This window comes from Typopeltis vanoorti, chromosome 16 (assembly GCF_054136105.1).
Source record: "Typopeltis vanoorti isolate ZY-2024b chromosome 16, IOZ_Tvanoo_1.0, whole genome shotgun sequence".
NCBI lineage: Eukaryota > Metazoa > Arthropoda > Arachnida > Uropygi > Thelyphonidae > Typopeltis > Typopeltis vanoorti.
In genome coordinates, this window is record NC_143564.1 from 30,398,010 (window position 1) to 30,415,192 (window position 17,183).

A 17,183-nucleotide genomic window follows, 5' to 3' on the forward strand; every position below is an offset into this window, starting at 1 on the left:
TGGAGTTGATGAAATAAAGCTCATTCACTTATTCACCATTCTCCAAAAAAATATCTAGTCCTCATATCCTTACTAACTACACTCTTATTTAATTCACAGGGAATGATTCATTGTTCTTTTCCCTCCTGCCATGTATTACAAAATTCTGTACATATATCTTATAAAATTCCCTTATTAAGCTTAAGTTTTTCTGCCTATCAACTAAATTTTGCAACTGTAAACCTTCAATCTACTCCTCTAAGAATGCATCCCATGCCTGTCACCATTTTAGTCATCACTTAAAGACTATATCTACATGATATCTACCTTGGATATGATCATTCAGTAGTATGGATGATCACATCCAGCGCAACAAATATGCTCACCCACTCACCCCTGCCAACTAAGCAGCTGCAGACTGCACAAAACTTATATATTTTTTATTTCATAAAAAAAAAAAAAACTTTCTAAACATAATCTTTTTAAGAAAACACAGATGTAGCACCCCTAATCACTTTATGGAACTCCTACTGAGTAAAAGTTTTTGAATGGCAAGCAAGTAGGCATAATTTTTGCATAATTTGCCAAAATCTGATATAATCACCACTTATAAAGGCCAATAAGTTACTTATTCCTTTCTTTCCATCACTCAATTTCTTGCAGTGCAATACCATCACTGCAATCACTTCAATCCAAAATTTATAACTTTACATTTTACACCAAAACAGGCAAACATTATCCTTTATGCATAATAGCAGACTATTCACACCCTATAGCAGGAGCTTCACCTTCATTTGCTAACATCCTCTCCAGCTTAGCATTATTAATAAACAACCATATATACCTTCCCAAATTCTCCATAGCATCATTAAGCACAAATTAGCACACCACCAATTATCCTACATTCTGTTTCCATCAAACACAACTGTCTATCAACCACCATATTTCTATCCATCTTCATTTGCCCAAATTTAAGTAATAGATTGGCAAAGCATTCAACAGTCCTGTATAAAGACTGTTGAATGGCAAGCAAGTTACCCAACTCCTAAGACTAACACTGAACTCCAGCAGTAATACAGCATAATTATTTCCTTTGTCCAACTGAAATGCACTTTAATATAGAAAACAAGTAAATTACTGGGGTGAATATCTCCATTTCACAAAGCTATACTGTCCCTCTCCTCTTTATAGAGTATCATATTCTAATCCATTCATCCATTCCTGAATGGATGAATGGATTAGAATATGATACATTCATCCATTCCTGAATTCAGGTATTGGTCAACTTTCTCAATACCCACACTGAGGTACTGATGAACTTATTATATTGCAAGAGCACCTCCATGGAGTCCTAAGACTCACTGTGGGAGATCCAAACTAACAACACATCATACCTCTCCTTGAAACCATTAACAGACAAACTGTTGTTCAAGAGATACCTGTGTCACAAGGTTTCTTTAATGCACATGAAAATACATGGAAATAAGTAAATAATATTTATTTAAAATTGAATATTTCAGCCTGAAATATATGGCTTTAAATAAATATTATGTACTTATTTTCCTTGTTTTCATGTGAATTAAAGAAGTTGACAACGCACTCACAACTGACTGTGGCAACCCAATCCATTCATTCACCACTCCCCAAAGTGAAAAATCTAGTCCTCACACCCTTGCTAATCACACTCTTACCCAACTCCCAGGGATGGCCTCTTGTCCTATCCCCTCTAGGCAAGCACCAAAATATTTTCTTTGTATTAATCCTATAAACTTTAAATAACTTAAATATTCCTATCAAATCCCCCCCCCCTTTTCTGGAGGAGCATTCCACAGACCACTCACCTCTAAAGTCTCTCCACCACTTCCTCATTGCCAGGAAACCCAGTGACCTGATCAGAGCATAGTAATCCAGATGTGGTTGTATCAAGGCCATATAGAGAGGGATGATAACTTCTCTCTTATCTCTGCTTGTTTGTGCTCTTCAATAATTAAGTAATCCTGTGAGCTACCCTGGCTACTTATTTTCTCTCATAAGTTCATCTATCACTTATAACTTTTACTGAAGATGGCAAGTTAAATATGAAGTATACAGAAAATTTTCATAAGTAACTTATTTAATTAACAAGAAATGATACACTTTGTTCAACCACACCTCAAGCCAGCTAGATTTTTTTTTACAAAGACTTATTCCTATAAAAAATGGAGTACAAATGTTAATTTATAGACTATGGTTTAATTTATCACAATGCATTTTACATCATTTTATGGTATGCATAGGTATACTGTAAAATTATTTACTCAGTGGATGTGTAATTTAATCTAAAAAAAATTTACTATATTCTATTTATTTGATTTTTATCACTGTCTACTACATGTAAAAATATAAAATTTCTCAAAATTTCTGAATTTTAATTATTCATAGAAATTAAAAGCAATCTGGAAATGCTTACTTTTTTCTCTCCCTAAGATGAATAGCCAAATGCTTGTTTACACATCTATTAGTCCACATAAATTTTAGTCAAGTAACTACTTAAAATGACATAACTCACTTTTATGTAGAATCTGCTTGCAAATAATATCAACTGATATTTATAACAATATATACAAATACTTCTCAAATGTTCTCAATTCTTTGATAATTAGTTTTCTATTTTAATTTTTTTTTTACAATATATACACAAATATATACATGAGCATGGTTTTATACATAAAAAAATTTTACATATCTGATGTTCTTTGGAGTAATTATATGGCTGACAACCATACACAGAAATTATGTACAAATGTTAAGAAACACCTGAATGAACAGCAGGGGCAGATTCTCCATAGCAGTGTTTGGCTTTGGGATCTCTATATGAGTTCTCGTGTTGGACACTCTACCAAGAAATACAAAAAAAAATATTAGGGAGGAAAAAAAATCTTTAAATTATATATGACATACAAGAATAACAAATCAATTACAATAAAATATTAACATCCAGTACTAGGCAATATAAAATATACTACCAGACAGTAATAACTATTTGACAATGAACTGACAAGTAAGTTCAAGACATTCTTCATCACATTCCTGATATGTACTCTTAAGAGGTGTATGGGATAGTGGTACAAGACTAAGTTTTAATAATTTCCTTCCAACAATTTCGTTTTAAATTAATCTCTTACTTGTAAGGACTCAAATACTGTAACCTATATTTTGGAAAACTACTTAATGCATCAATTCACCTACATTCTGATCTTCCTCTAAATCATTTTCCAGATAACCTGTTTTAGTCTAATCATCTTAGATTAGCTCTGTTCACATTCCTAGAATCCTAACAAATGACAAGTTCCTTTCTAACATCTTCATTTTAATATAACTCTGTTACTGATGCCATTTATTCACTAACTTAATTTTCTTCACAACTCTCATATCTATGACATGGTCTTTGATCAACTGCTTTATTTCTAACGAAGTGTCCGATCCATAATTTAAAAATTATTTCAACACTGTCTTGCACACTTCTAGTTTAGTGTTTTGGCTAACGTCTCTCACTTATTTCACAAAAATTTATTCAACTATCTACCCCCAATACTACCTTTGCTTATTCTAACATCTGATTATATAATTTGCATTTTCACTAATTAACATGTCTAACAGCTGTTGTGTCGGAAAAAGTGCCAACTCACTTTTAATGAGTCATCCTATTTCCGACCCAACATAAGGTAACGTTAAATGCCATGGATATGGACATGCTTATGCCTTCAGAAGAAAATGTGCATCTTGGTAACTCAGAACTGTGTCTAAACGTTTTTTGTAGATATTAAGTGAATTTTGACTAACCCATAATTTAAATAGATAATGTTTGTAGATTTAATTAACAGGGGAAAATTATGTATAATTACTGAAAGATGTACATAAGATAATACATATATTGAGCCATGTCAAAAACAGTTCGGAGCTGCGGTGACCAATCGGCCGCCGCTATGTGCATGACATAGCCACCAAGAGAGGGCATTCACATGAGGTATATAGGTTTTGGGCGCAGAATTCAATCGTTCTCTTATTTTCTGTTCCTGGTTCCTGATCGAAGTGCTGGATAGCTGTGAAGCTTGCCGCCATGCCCAGCAACATTTCCCGTTGCTGTACGTGCCGTGTCGACCATAGCCACAACTGAGGAATGCGGCCAGAGTTCCAGAAAAGGGCTGTGGTTAGCCATGCCAACGTATAAAACAGCAAAGAGGTGAATCTCTTTCGAAAAGAATAGAAGTATGCCGCAGATGACATAAGAGATATACGGTGAAGAAACCCAGAAGTCTAGTTAAGGAAGTCCCAATAACTACCAGAAAGGCAAGAATGGTAAGATGCAAGCTTTCGTATTAAAACTTGAATAATAACCAAAGAGGTTATAGGAAACAGAACGTTAAGGAGCTCCATATAGTCAACTTCTACTTTGTATCTAAAGAACTGTAATCTTTTGGACATTCTGTCTACGTCTAAAGAGCAAGTGACACCCTAAACTTAAGCTGAGCTGGAAACCATGGCTTCGGACTGTTTATGTTAGAAGAAACACTGTTATCATTGTATTAAATTTGAATTTAAATATTAACTGAATTTTGGGGGAGGATAAAGCCTGAACATAAGAGAGAATATTGTCTCGTGAATTTTGCAAGACGGAGTACATCTGATATGCTTCACACTAGAGTTGTAGAATGTATCTATGTATATGTGTTATTCCTATATATGGGAACTGAGCAACTCAGTAGAAATTAACCGAGCCTGAATATAGTTATACAAAGAAGAGTGTGTGAGATTGATACTATAAGATTTTAGAGTAAATTTTTTTGGATATGTAAATTTAAGAGGGGAGGGGAGTTCAGGCTCTTTAGAATTGAAATTCTGACTAAAGTGTATATATGTATTTTGTCTAAATAAATGTATTTCTTTAATTCAAACCACGTGAATCTGTCATTGTTCTGAGAATTGAGTTACCACTTGTAAATTCCGGACCATGCATAAGTAATAGGGGAATCTATTAGTAACTAAGAAAGGGGGATCACGACTGCAGACCACTTGATCCCTATATTGTTTTCAGTAGCTTAAAATTGTGTCTCAGACTTCAGTTGCCGGCTGGCGCAGTCGACTTAAAGAATATAAATTTGTCGGCAATGGAAGAGCTGAAATTAAATAAGATAAGTGAATAATATAAAATAATAAATAAATAGGGAAGTACCAGACATAATGGCACAGCAGTCGACAGGATGCGCTTGAAAATTTAATGTGCACAATAAACTCAGAAACAGAACTCATTTAAGAATTGAAAGTATTGTAGTGAAATTTTGAGTTAAGAATAAAGTGTTAATCTAAGAGGGTAAGTATGTCCCTACCTAATATAACCAAGATGAGTGACCCAGAGTTCTTTAAAACCATAAACCCCCAACAAATCTTCCCTCAGTTCTCTGGCAAAGAATCTGATGATGTGGGGGCATATTTTGACTATAGAGAGGAGCTCAGAAAGATAGGGCGATGGAGTGACTTCCGGTTACTCATACTGCTTCGCAGTAAACTGGTTGGCGGAGCGAAAAGCTTTCTCTACTCCTCACCCTTATTGAAGGAAAGTTTGGAATGCCAGAGGTTTAAACAAATTCTAACCTCCCAGTTTTCCAAAACAAAAAACGTAGGACCTATGGAACCTCCAGAGTATAACCCAAAAGGAAAATAAAAGTGTCTCTGACTACCACAATAGGATGATCACATTTGCAAACACATTATGTGTCCCTGATGAAGAAAAACGACATCTGGAATGGACTGTATTCCAGATATTTAGAATTGGTTTGAGGCAGAAGTTAAAGGAGACTGCACTTGGGAAGATGATACAAAATTTAAAGGAATGCTATGATGCTGTGCTTGAAAGGGAACAGTTGTTGGGAGACATTTACCCCAGAACTTCTGTCAGTCACATTAATATTAATAGAGAAAACATGCACACTGACAAGAATCCAACCCTGTGAGGGACAAAACAGAAGAAAAAGAGAAACAAAAAGGGGTATTAAAAGACTACAAAGAAAGCAACTCTGAGTCAATTTACACTGTTGCAGTAGGTGCTAGTAATTCCGATGAAGTATGATGAATAGTCAGGCAAGAGGTAGAGAAGATACAAAGACCACTCATGGAACGTCTTGATGCTGTGATCAGTCAGCTAACAATTGATCCGGTCAAAAATCAAATGCTCACCTCTTTGCAAGAAGAAAAAGTAAAGAAAATTGTCAGCGACGAGGTTGAAAGACTACAGCAACCTATGCTGGAGAAAATGGATCACATGATGAAGAAGCTGGAAGAAATGTCTGCAAGCTGTAGAAAGAAACCTTTTTGTCCTCAGAGAAAGAGAGTGGAAAAAACTACCGCCGAGAAATTCCCAGGTGTTTCAACTGCAACAAGTTGGGTCATATTGCTCGAGATTCCTTTATAGCACAAAATGATCGTAGAACCAGATAACGAACAGAGACGACATCGCTCACGTGTGCTAGATTACCTACTAAAAAGGGGGGGGGGGGGGGGAACAGGGCAATGAAAATTTCCCCGGAATGAAAGTGAAAGGAAGAATCTTCAGAAAGAATTTTGAAGCACTAATTGACACTGGTTCCCAAACATCTATAATATCTGAGAAACACATTAATGAACTTGGGCCTTGTGTAAAGAAGAGAATCAAGCATTTGAGGAAGTCAGTTGGGATTTCAGGGGTATCCCCCTCCCCAATACACGTTACTAAAGTAGTGACACCAAAGGCGGGACTACCTGAGTATGGATTATATGCATGGCAAAACTTTTTGGTTCTACCAAAGAACTCCATCTCCCACATAGGGCTAATTTTAGGGGAGGATTTTCTGAGGATGAATGGATTTTTGTGTGACTACCCCAAACGGGAGATTAAGTTTTTTTGAACAAGAGATCCAAACAATGCCAATCAGAGCCATAAAAAAGGAAAAGAAAGGGACAAACCTTTGCACGACAATCCTCAGTGCACTGAAAATGGTCCAAATAGAAAGGACAAATTTAGGATCAAGGAAATGCATGATGATCTTGTCACAGAAAAAGAGATGACTAATACCTGTGAAAAGGCAGAAAGTAAAGACCAAACCAGTGATAAATACTCAGATACATGTTTAGGAGTAGGCAAAGAGGTCAAACTTTTCCCAGAGAAAGGAGGGGATGTTGCTAACAGAGAAAATTTTTCTATAACTTCATTAAAGTAAAATTTTAGATAAAGGAGGGGGCTTTGTTGTGTCGGAAAAAGTGCCAACTCACTTTTAATGAGTCATCCTATTTCCGACCCAACATAAGGTAAAGTTAAATGCCATGGATATGGACAGGCTTATGCCTCCAGAAGAAAATGTGCATCTTGGTAACTCAGAACTGTGTCTAAACATTTTTTGTAGATATTAAGTGAATTTTGACTAACCCATAACTTAAATAGATAATGTTTGTAGATTAATTAACAGAGGAAAATTATGTATAATTACTGAAAGATGTATATAAGATAATACATGCATTGAGCCATGTCAAAAACAGTTCAGAGCTGCGGTGACCAATCGGCCGCCACTATGTGCGTGACGTAGCAACCAAGAGAGGGCATTTTTGGTGCGGAATTCAATCGTACTCTTATTTTCTGTTCCTGGTTCCTGATCGAAGTGCTGGATAGCTGTGAAGCTTGCCGCCATGCCCAGCAACATTTCCCGTTGCTGTACGTGCTGTGTCGACCATAGCCACAACTGAGGAATGCGGCCAGAGTTCCAGAAAAGGGCCGTTGGTTAGCCATGCCAACATATAAAACAGCGAAGAGGTTAATCTCTTTCAAAAAGAATAGAAGTATGGCACAGACGCCATAAGAGATATACGGTGAGGAAACACGGAAGTCTAGTTAAGGAAGTCCCAATAACTACCAGAAAGGCAAGAACGGTAAGATGCAAGCTTTCGTATTAAAACTTGAATAATAACCAAAGAGGTTATTGGAAACAGAACGTTAAGGAGCTCCATATAGTCAACTTCTACTTTGTATCTAAAGAACTGTAATCTTTTGGACATTCTGTCTACGTCTAAAGAGCAAGTGACACCCTAAGCTTAAGCTGAGCTGGAAACCAAGGCTTCGCACTGTTTATGTTAGAAGAAACACTGTTATCATTGTATTAAATTTGAATTTAAATATTAACTGAATTTTGGGGGAGGATAAAGCCTGAACATAAGAGAGAATATTGTCTCATGTGAATTTTGCAAGATGGAGTACGTCTGATATGCTTCACACTAGGGTTGTAGAATGTATCTATGTATATGTGTTATTCCTATGGGAACTGAGCAACTCAGTAGAAATTAACTGAGCCTAAATATAGTTATACAAAGAAGAGTGTGAGATTGATACTATAAGATTTTAGAGTAAATTTTTTTGGATATGTAAATTTAAGAGGGGGGGGAGAGTTCAGGCTCTTTAGAATTGAAATTCTGACTAAAGTGTATATATGTATTTTGTCTAAATAAATGTATTTCTTTAATTCAAACCACGTGAATCTGTCATTGTTCTGAGAATTGAGTTACCACTTGTAAATTCCGGACCATGCATAAGTAATAGGGGAATCCATTAGTAACTAAGAAAGGGGGACCACGACTGCAAACCACTTGATCCCTATATTGTTTTCAGTAGCTTAAAATTGTGTCTCAGACTTCAGTTGCTGGCTGGCACAGTTGACTTAAAGAATATAAATTTGTCGGCAATGGAAGAGCTGAAATTAAATAAGATAAGTGAATAACATAAAATAATAAATAAACAGGGAAGTACCAGACATGACAGAGCTGAATTTTTTAAAACTTATTTTATAGGTTCTCCACTGAAAATAGTATTAGTATTACTTTCAAGCCTCCATGGAGTCTGAAGACTCATTGCAGGAAGATGAACCCTCACAGATCACAATAACTATCATGACTTGCTTCGAACACATTCAATGTTGGAGCATTCCCCCCACTTTGACAATGCACTCATTCACCACTACCAAGAAAGAAACCTCCTTTTCACTTCCTTACATGACCTTTATACAGTTTCCAAGGATGACCTCTCATTCTCACATCACTCAATCATCCTATGCAATAATTCCCCTGTGTCTATTTGATAGACTCCTCTAACCAGCTTACACATCTCAATCATATCATCCCCCCCTCCTCCTATCTCCCAAGCTCAGAAGACCATGTTCCCTCATTCTGTCTTCATACTCAATATTCCAGAGTCCTGAGACAGTCTCGGTTATTTGTCTCTGAACTCTCTTCAATGTCTTCTAATCATCAATATAGCCAGATGACCATTTATATACACAGAAATCCAAATGAGGTCTAAGTGTGTCATACAGAGGAACTTTTCTATACCTTTTCTGAGTAACCCTTACGTCTATCCACGAAGATCCCCAGATGTCTTGTCTCCTCCTGAATCAAAGTTTCTCCAATACAGTAAACCTCATTCCATTTTTCTGCCCAAACTGCATAACTTTATACTTACCAATATTGAAATGACATCTCCATTCTTCAGCTTAAAGAATCAACCTATTCAAATCCTCTTGTAACAACAACACATCAGAACTTCCTGACATTGCTCTTCCTAATTTAGCATCATAAGCAAAAAATTAATATTTCCTTTCACATAAACAACAGTTATCCCAGAATAAAATCTTGTGGTATTCCACTCATCACCTTCCTTTTTTGAGACACTGCATCCCCATACACAACTCGCTGGCTCCTCTCATTAAACCATCCCTGTAACTAACCCTCCAAATGACTGTCCATTCCTATTTGACTGTCAATTCACTAGTCACTCCTTTTATAAAATGTAGCCAAGTTACTAAAGCATGACTTTACCTTAACAAACTTACACTGCTATCTCAAAAGATTTCCATTCTCATCAATCCAGGTTTGTATTCTGTCTCTAACCAACCTCGCTAACATTATACTTGATACACTGTACATGCTGGCCTATAGTTTCACACTACTGACTTGGATTCTCCCTTATAAAGTGGCACCATTTTTCCCTCTTCACTCTTCTGGGATTGTTTCTATTACTAGACTTCTGTTGAACAACTAAGTCAAGGCCACTGCAGACTCTTCTGCACATTCTCATAGTATACATGGTGATATCTTATCCAGTTCCACAGCCTTATTCACCTCAAGGTTATTTAATATTGTAAACATTTTCCATTCTTAAACTGTCAGTCTTCTGTCCTCCTTCCTATTGCTGTTCAGTACCACTCTTAACACCTTGCCTTGGCTTGGAGACATTTGAAAAGAATGTCCTAAATCCCTCCCCCTTAAACCCCACTATTTGGCCATACTATGCGGACAATGTGTTTGCAATTTGGTCACATGGACAGGACACCTTACACACTTTCCTTTCCCATTTGAGCAGCCAACATCCAAAGATCCAATTCGTGACAGAATTAGAAAGTAAAAACAGTCTGCCCTTCCTAGACACCCTGGTTACAAGACAACCAAATGGATCCCTGACCTTCACAGTTTACAGAAAACCCACCCACTCACACACACACACAGGTAGATACATCCATCAACAGTCACATCATCCCCCAACAATTTGGGACTGTAAAACTCTAGTCCACTGGGAAAAATTAATTTGCTCAGATAACCATGTACCCAACACAGAACTCACCCAAATAAAAAAATAAAAAAAGACTTTATAGAAAGGGGGATGGTAAATCCCTTTATGTTTTAATAGCCGGGTACGAAACTCGGATCGAAATCCATAGAGTTTCATGCCAAAAAAACTATCAGCACGCCCAAGTATAAATGATCACTTGGGTAGTACAACACCAGGGCAACTCCATGCAAAGGTGGAGCAAGCTCCCTCACTAACTTTAATATTCTTTCATAATGTAAAACCCAGCTCCTAAGAGATGTATACATATTGTTTTACATTATGAGAAGAGGTCACTCCCCAGACCGGTTTCAACCTTATTTGAGGTCTCATCGGTGAGTAGGTAGACCTGGAATATCAAGGTTTTAAGTGAACATGAACTTACATACCTCTACTATCGAATTGCCGAAGCAGTGTACTCCTATATTTAATGTTAATTACTTTTTTTTTTTTTTCAGCATGAAACTCTATGGATTTCGATGGATTTCGATCCGAGTTTTGTACCCGGCTATTAAAACATAAAGGGATTTACCATCCCCCTTTCTATTAACATGTTCGCCGGTAAAATAGCCTTTCAGCTTATTAAATTAGTAATTAACATTAAATATAGGAGTACACCACTTTGGCAATTCGATAGTAGAGGTATGTAAGTTCATGTTCACTTAAAACCTTGATATTCCAGGTCTACCTACTCACTGATGAGACCTCAAAAAAGGTTGAAACTGGTCTGGGTAGTGACCTCTTCTCATAATGTAAAACAATATAAAACAATATATATACATCTCTTAGGAGCTGGGTTTTACATTATGAAAGAATATTAAAGTTAGTGAGGGAGCTTGCTCCACCTTTACATGGAATTGACCTGGTGTTGTACTACCTAAGTGATCATTTATACTTGGGCCTGCCGATAATTTTTTTCGGCATGAAACTCTATGGATTTCGATGAATTTTGATCCGAGTTTCGTACCCGGCTATGAAAACATAAAGGGATTTACCATCCCCCTTTCTATTAACATGTTCGCCGGTAAAATAGCATTTTGGCTTATTAAAAAAAAGACTTTTTTTGGCCAATGGCTACACCTCCCACCAAATACAAAGAACACCACACACCCACACTGTCCAACCCCCAAACTTAGATTACAGCAAATCTATCACTATCCCCTATATCGATGGCATCTCAGAAAAGGTGGACAAGATATTAACAGACGTGGACTGTCTACCCTGTACCATTTTTTCCAAATGTATACAACATCAAACTCTTCAAGAAACACATTAACAGATTCCTTTCTTCTCTCTATTCTCATCAAGTGCCCATATTTTCCAACTGAACTTTTTTTTTTTACCATCCTGACACAATTTAGCACCTTTAAACCTTATACACATGAGTGTGTATAAGGTTTTAAGGTGCTAAATTGTGTCAGGATGGTAAAAAAAAAAAGTTCAGTTGGAAAATAAAATGGCTTATATTATGATACTCGTATTGTTGGAATTTGCAAAGGTATTTGATAGGACGCTTCCTGGAAATATGTTGCATAAACTGGTGCAAAATGAATTTTGATTTGACGCTATGGCATTGTTAAGAGGGCAACTTACTTACAGACATTAGAGTAGTATAACTGGAGCAGAATTAAGAAGGCAATGATCACTGGTACAGCAGTACATGAACTGAAGCTATTTAATTTGCATGTTAATGATATTGGGGATGATCTTTGGGAAGAAAATCCAGTTATACTGAATTGGGAAGGGTAACAGTAAATAAAGGTGGTAAAGAAATCCTGGAAGATGATTTCAGTAGAATGACATATTCTTTGTACAAGATAATGACTACTAGCTCAATGTGGCAAAGTGTATGGTTCTGCATTATGAGTTGAAAAGATTAGAAGCTATGTACATTGAGGCAACTGCATTACAAATTACTGATGAAAGAAATGTAAGGGTGATGTAGACAGGGGGTTTGAAGTTAAGGAGTATATTGCAAAGGTGGACAAAAAAAAAAGTAAAGTATCAAGGATCAAAACAACATAAGAGATTTTGAGGGATCATAAGACATGTGGGAATAAGGAAGTTACTATTGTTCTTTATAAGGTTGGATGTAACTACACCTATATTGATGTGCTCAGATATGGTCACTTGCATTTCTTGTTAATGATGAAAAAAATGGAGAACAATCCACAGGCAGGCAATCAAGTGATGATGGGTCTATGAGTGTTATGATAGAACAAAGAAACTTTTATAGGCATAGTGCAATCATGTTGAGAGCTCTCGTGGGTTGGACTAATAATTTTTTTTTTTTTAATAAAAAGAAAAGTTGAGTTGGAAAAGGAAATAGCTATATCATGATAATGTTGAAATTTTGTATATTTTATGTAATATATTTCTGGATATATGTAGAAGAAATTTTTTAATAGTTCTGTTGTGAGTGTACTGTCAGTGAATGATTTTAAAGAAATGTAAATAACGTTTAATAAGGGCATACAGCAATGAATCTTAAGACTGTATTAGGCCAATACCCAGATAATAATATATGAAGCCCACCATCTTCTCATACCAAAAAAGTAATTTGGTTGATGGTGCACATCTGTATACCAGAAAAATAAACAATAATCGTTTATATGTAAGAAAACAGTTTGAAAACATACATTATTATTATTATTATTATTATAACAAAAACATAATTAATGAAATAATGCTGTTTGGGTATAAACTAAAAAAAGGTGCTTTTATTTTTGTGGTGGTTTTGTACATTCAATAAAAAAGTCTGCCTTCACTAGCAAAAGAAGTGCACGCACACACACACACACACGCACGCACGCACGCACGCACACACACACACACACACACACACAGTGAGAAGTGGATTTTTTAACAATAACCAAAACATTATCTTCTTGATCTGCGTGGAGTCACAATACTCATTGAAAGAGGCCAACACTAGTCAATACATAGAATATTTCACCACTTGTTAAACTCATCCACTGTTTGCACTTTCACCACCCTATCAGGCAATGCATTCCACACTCCTACAACTCTCCATGCAAAAAACTTACTTCATCTCATCCTTTTACTCACTACTTCCTTTTGTAACTTCCAGAGATGGCTCAGTGTCCTTGTTCCTTCCTCTCATTTTGCCACATGAAAAATCTCAGTGTTAATATGATAACTCTTCAACAGCTTAAGTGTCTCAATCATATCCCCACCACCACCACACACTTTGTCTTATATCCATCGAACTGCAGTCTGCATGGATGCTTTCAGTATATCCCCATAACCAATATTGTACAGTCCTGATATAATTTTTATCTATCTTTGCATTGTCTCCAAGATTACTTCATCCAATTCAAATCTCAGTAACCAGATCTGAACATAGAAATCTAGATGTGGTCTAATCAAAGCTTTACACAATACGGGACCACTACACTTCTCTCAGTCAATTTCCTCCTCAATATTATAGCAATTCTCTGAGACGTCTTCACAACCCTTGTAATATGTTCTCTGAACTTGAAATTTCTATCCACAATCACCACAAGATCCCTTGCTTCCTTTACTTCTTCCAGCATCACTCCACCAAGTGAGTATGAAGCATCCCATCTGTGGATGCCAAATTTCAAAATCTTACATTTAGTTGCATTAAATCCTCATTCATTTACCCACCTTTCCAGTTTATTCAAATCCTCTTGAAGAGCCAAAATATTAGCACTATTACTAATAACCCTTCCAAGCTTCATAGCATCTGCAAACAATTAAACATACCCTGTAGTCCAGTGATAATCTTATTGCTATAAGATTATCACTGAACAGTAAGGTCACTGAACCCTGTGGGACGCCACTTGTAACCTTACTACTTCCTGATACTCACCCCCCCCCATACACAACAAGAACTCGTATACAGAAAGCTGGTTATCAATCTTACTCTCATCCACTGATCTTGTTACTCTATTGTAAAAGATAACCAGATTACTAAAATGAGTGTCCTTTAATATTATTTATGCAGGCCATGCTGGCCTACATAAATAATACTGAGCCCATCTACCCCAATTCTGTATACGAGTTCTTACCAATTTCTCAAAAATCTTGACAACTACAGAAGAAATACAAACAGGCCTATAATTTGAGACCTCCATTCTACCCCCGACACTATCTTACCCCTCCACTCTCCAGGACCTGTCCTGTTTCAAGACTTTCATTAAACAGCTGTCGATGGCATGGTCAGTCAGGCATCATATTTCCTTAAGTAAGTGAGATCATGGTCTCAATGTTACATTCCATTGAAATGACTTCATGGCTGGTAGGGTGGTTCTTGTTTCAGTGAATTCTAAAAAAAATTCTGATTTTTTGTTCCAGTGCAGGCCACCATATGTATGCTTGGTTTGGCAATGGCTTTGGTTTGTTCAATGCCTTGATGAACTCTGTGTGTTAAATCTAAGACTTGCATCTGATAAATGCACACTTACATTTCTGCTGAAAAACCTGGCAAGTCTTCCAGTGAGCTAAGTAATACTGCTATGGCACTGCTGATAGTAGTCTGTCTTTCTTGGTTGCTTCAGCTGTGGAAAATCTTGTTCTGATGATTGTAATGGCATGCCACAAGTATCTGCATGCATTCTCATGCTTTTTTTCTCAGTATGTAGACTAAAGTATAATTGTACTACCTGATAGTAATGCCCAATGCAGCATCCATGGAAAAATTGTGTCGGTGATAAGTTTTCCATTTTAGGCCAAGTAATGATCGATGATCTATCATTACTGTCTATCATAACTTGTCTTCCAAAAATATATTAGTAAAACTTTTTAATACCAAACATTATAGCTAATATCTCTGTCAATCTGTGCATACTTCTGTTCAGATTAAATGTTTAAAGTTGAAAATAACTGGAGCCTCTGATCCATCTAGCATTCTGGTGATAGTACTGCACCTACTCCATAAAGTGACGCATTGTATGTCAAAATCAGGGGTAGGTTAGCATTTGCTTTAAATACCTTCTGTTGTTCCTTATCCCATGTTCAACCGTTATACTGTTTCAATAATTTCTATAATGATTCACTCGCTGTTTCTTAAGAAGATTGTATAAGTTTACTAAGCCTAGAAGTGCCTCTAGTTTATTCTGGTTCTTGAACATTGCGGCTTCCTTAATAGCTTGTCATCTGCAGAATGTATTCCATGTTCATCAAGTTTAAACCTCAACTGCAGCCCAAATCACATTTAGTACTATTAACACAGAGTCCAGCATCAAGTAGTCTTTTTAGGACTTTTACTCAATGCCAAAGTTCTTTCGATGTAGTGCCCGCTAACAGGATGTCATCTGAGTACATCTCCTGCCAACGTATAATGATTCTTTGTCTACAGGCACATGTAAGTGAACCTTGTCTAGGTCTCATTTGGAAAACTAATATCTGCTTGTTAACTTCATAATTACTTCATTGACTGTAGAAAGTGGATAGACATCAGATTTTATCATTGTGTTTACAGTGCATTTGTAATCTAATCACACAATCTAATCCTTCAGTTCATTTGAGGACTGGGACCACTGGTGCCTCCCATTTGAAATGTTAAATTATTATTATTATTATTTGTCACCTCCAGGGAGTCCAAAGACTCATCGAGGGAGGGCATCTACTCTACAACTCTGTCTCCACCGCTCACAATCTACCACCTGACTGCAACTACACCAATGCCATCTATCGTCGACCACTGCCACTAGTATTTCCACACACAATCATCCATGGCCACAGTGGGATTCAAACCCGCAGCCTTATGGCTGGAGAGCAGACGCACTAACCACCTGGCCAGCTTGGCTGGCGTTCCAAAAATATCATCACAGACTAATTTGTTAATGCCTTCCTCAACTTTGTCACATAATGGAAAGGTGACTGGGCAGTATTTTTTAAATATAGGGGACACACCTTCTTTCAGGGGTCATGTGTAATGCTGATCACTTGTAGATTCCTGTTGTATCCTTTGAGGTACACACTATTGCACACAATGCTCATCCAACCATGCCTTAAAATGATTCAATATATCTACATTCACACATGAAATGCATTCCACTCACAATGCAGTCAGAGACTCATCATGGGAGGTACACACTACTGCACACAATGCTCATCCACCCATACCTTAAAATAATTCAATGTGTCTACATTCATCACAACACACTCAGGAAATGCATTCCACTCGCCAACCACTCTCCATGCCAAGAACCTTCTCCTCACCCCTTTGCTCAAACCCTCTTTATACAGGTTCCAGAAATGGCCTCTTGTTCTACCCCTCTCCCATTTTATGAAAAATCTTCTCCATGTCAACCTGATAACTCCTGACTACCTTATATGTCTCAAGTCTCAATCATATCACCACTCTTCCTCCTATTCACGAGGCTTTACAATTTGCATTCTCTCAATCTGTCCTCATACTCCACATTCCAAAGACCATTGACAACCTTTTTGAATCTTCTCTGGACCCTTTCCAACATATCCTCATCACCCAGCAACCAGACCTGTGCATAATTCATATGAGGCCTGATCAGAGCCTTACAATGGCATAACCTCTTTA

At 36.8% G+C, this 17,183-nt stretch overlaps 1 protein-coding gene across 5 annotated transcripts in view; it reads right to left on the reverse strand.

The window, feature by feature from the left end:
• Positions 1-17,183, reverse strand: part of LOC150097918 (SREBP regulating gene protein) — a 146,454-nt gene that overhangs the window by 43,348 nt on the left and 85,923 nt on the right. For 3 of the 5 annotated variants that reach the window (XM_090406547.1, XM_090406545.1, XM_090406544.1), the window contains one exon: positions 2,776-2,854. In XM_090406547.1, the coding sequence (XP_090262673.1) occupies positions 2,776-2,854 (79 nt within the window). Of the gene's footprint in view, positions 1-2,428; positions 2,855-17,183 lie in introns of all 5 variants that reach the window. The other 2 variants (XM_090406548.1, XM_090406546.1) reach the window with 1 other exon arrangement.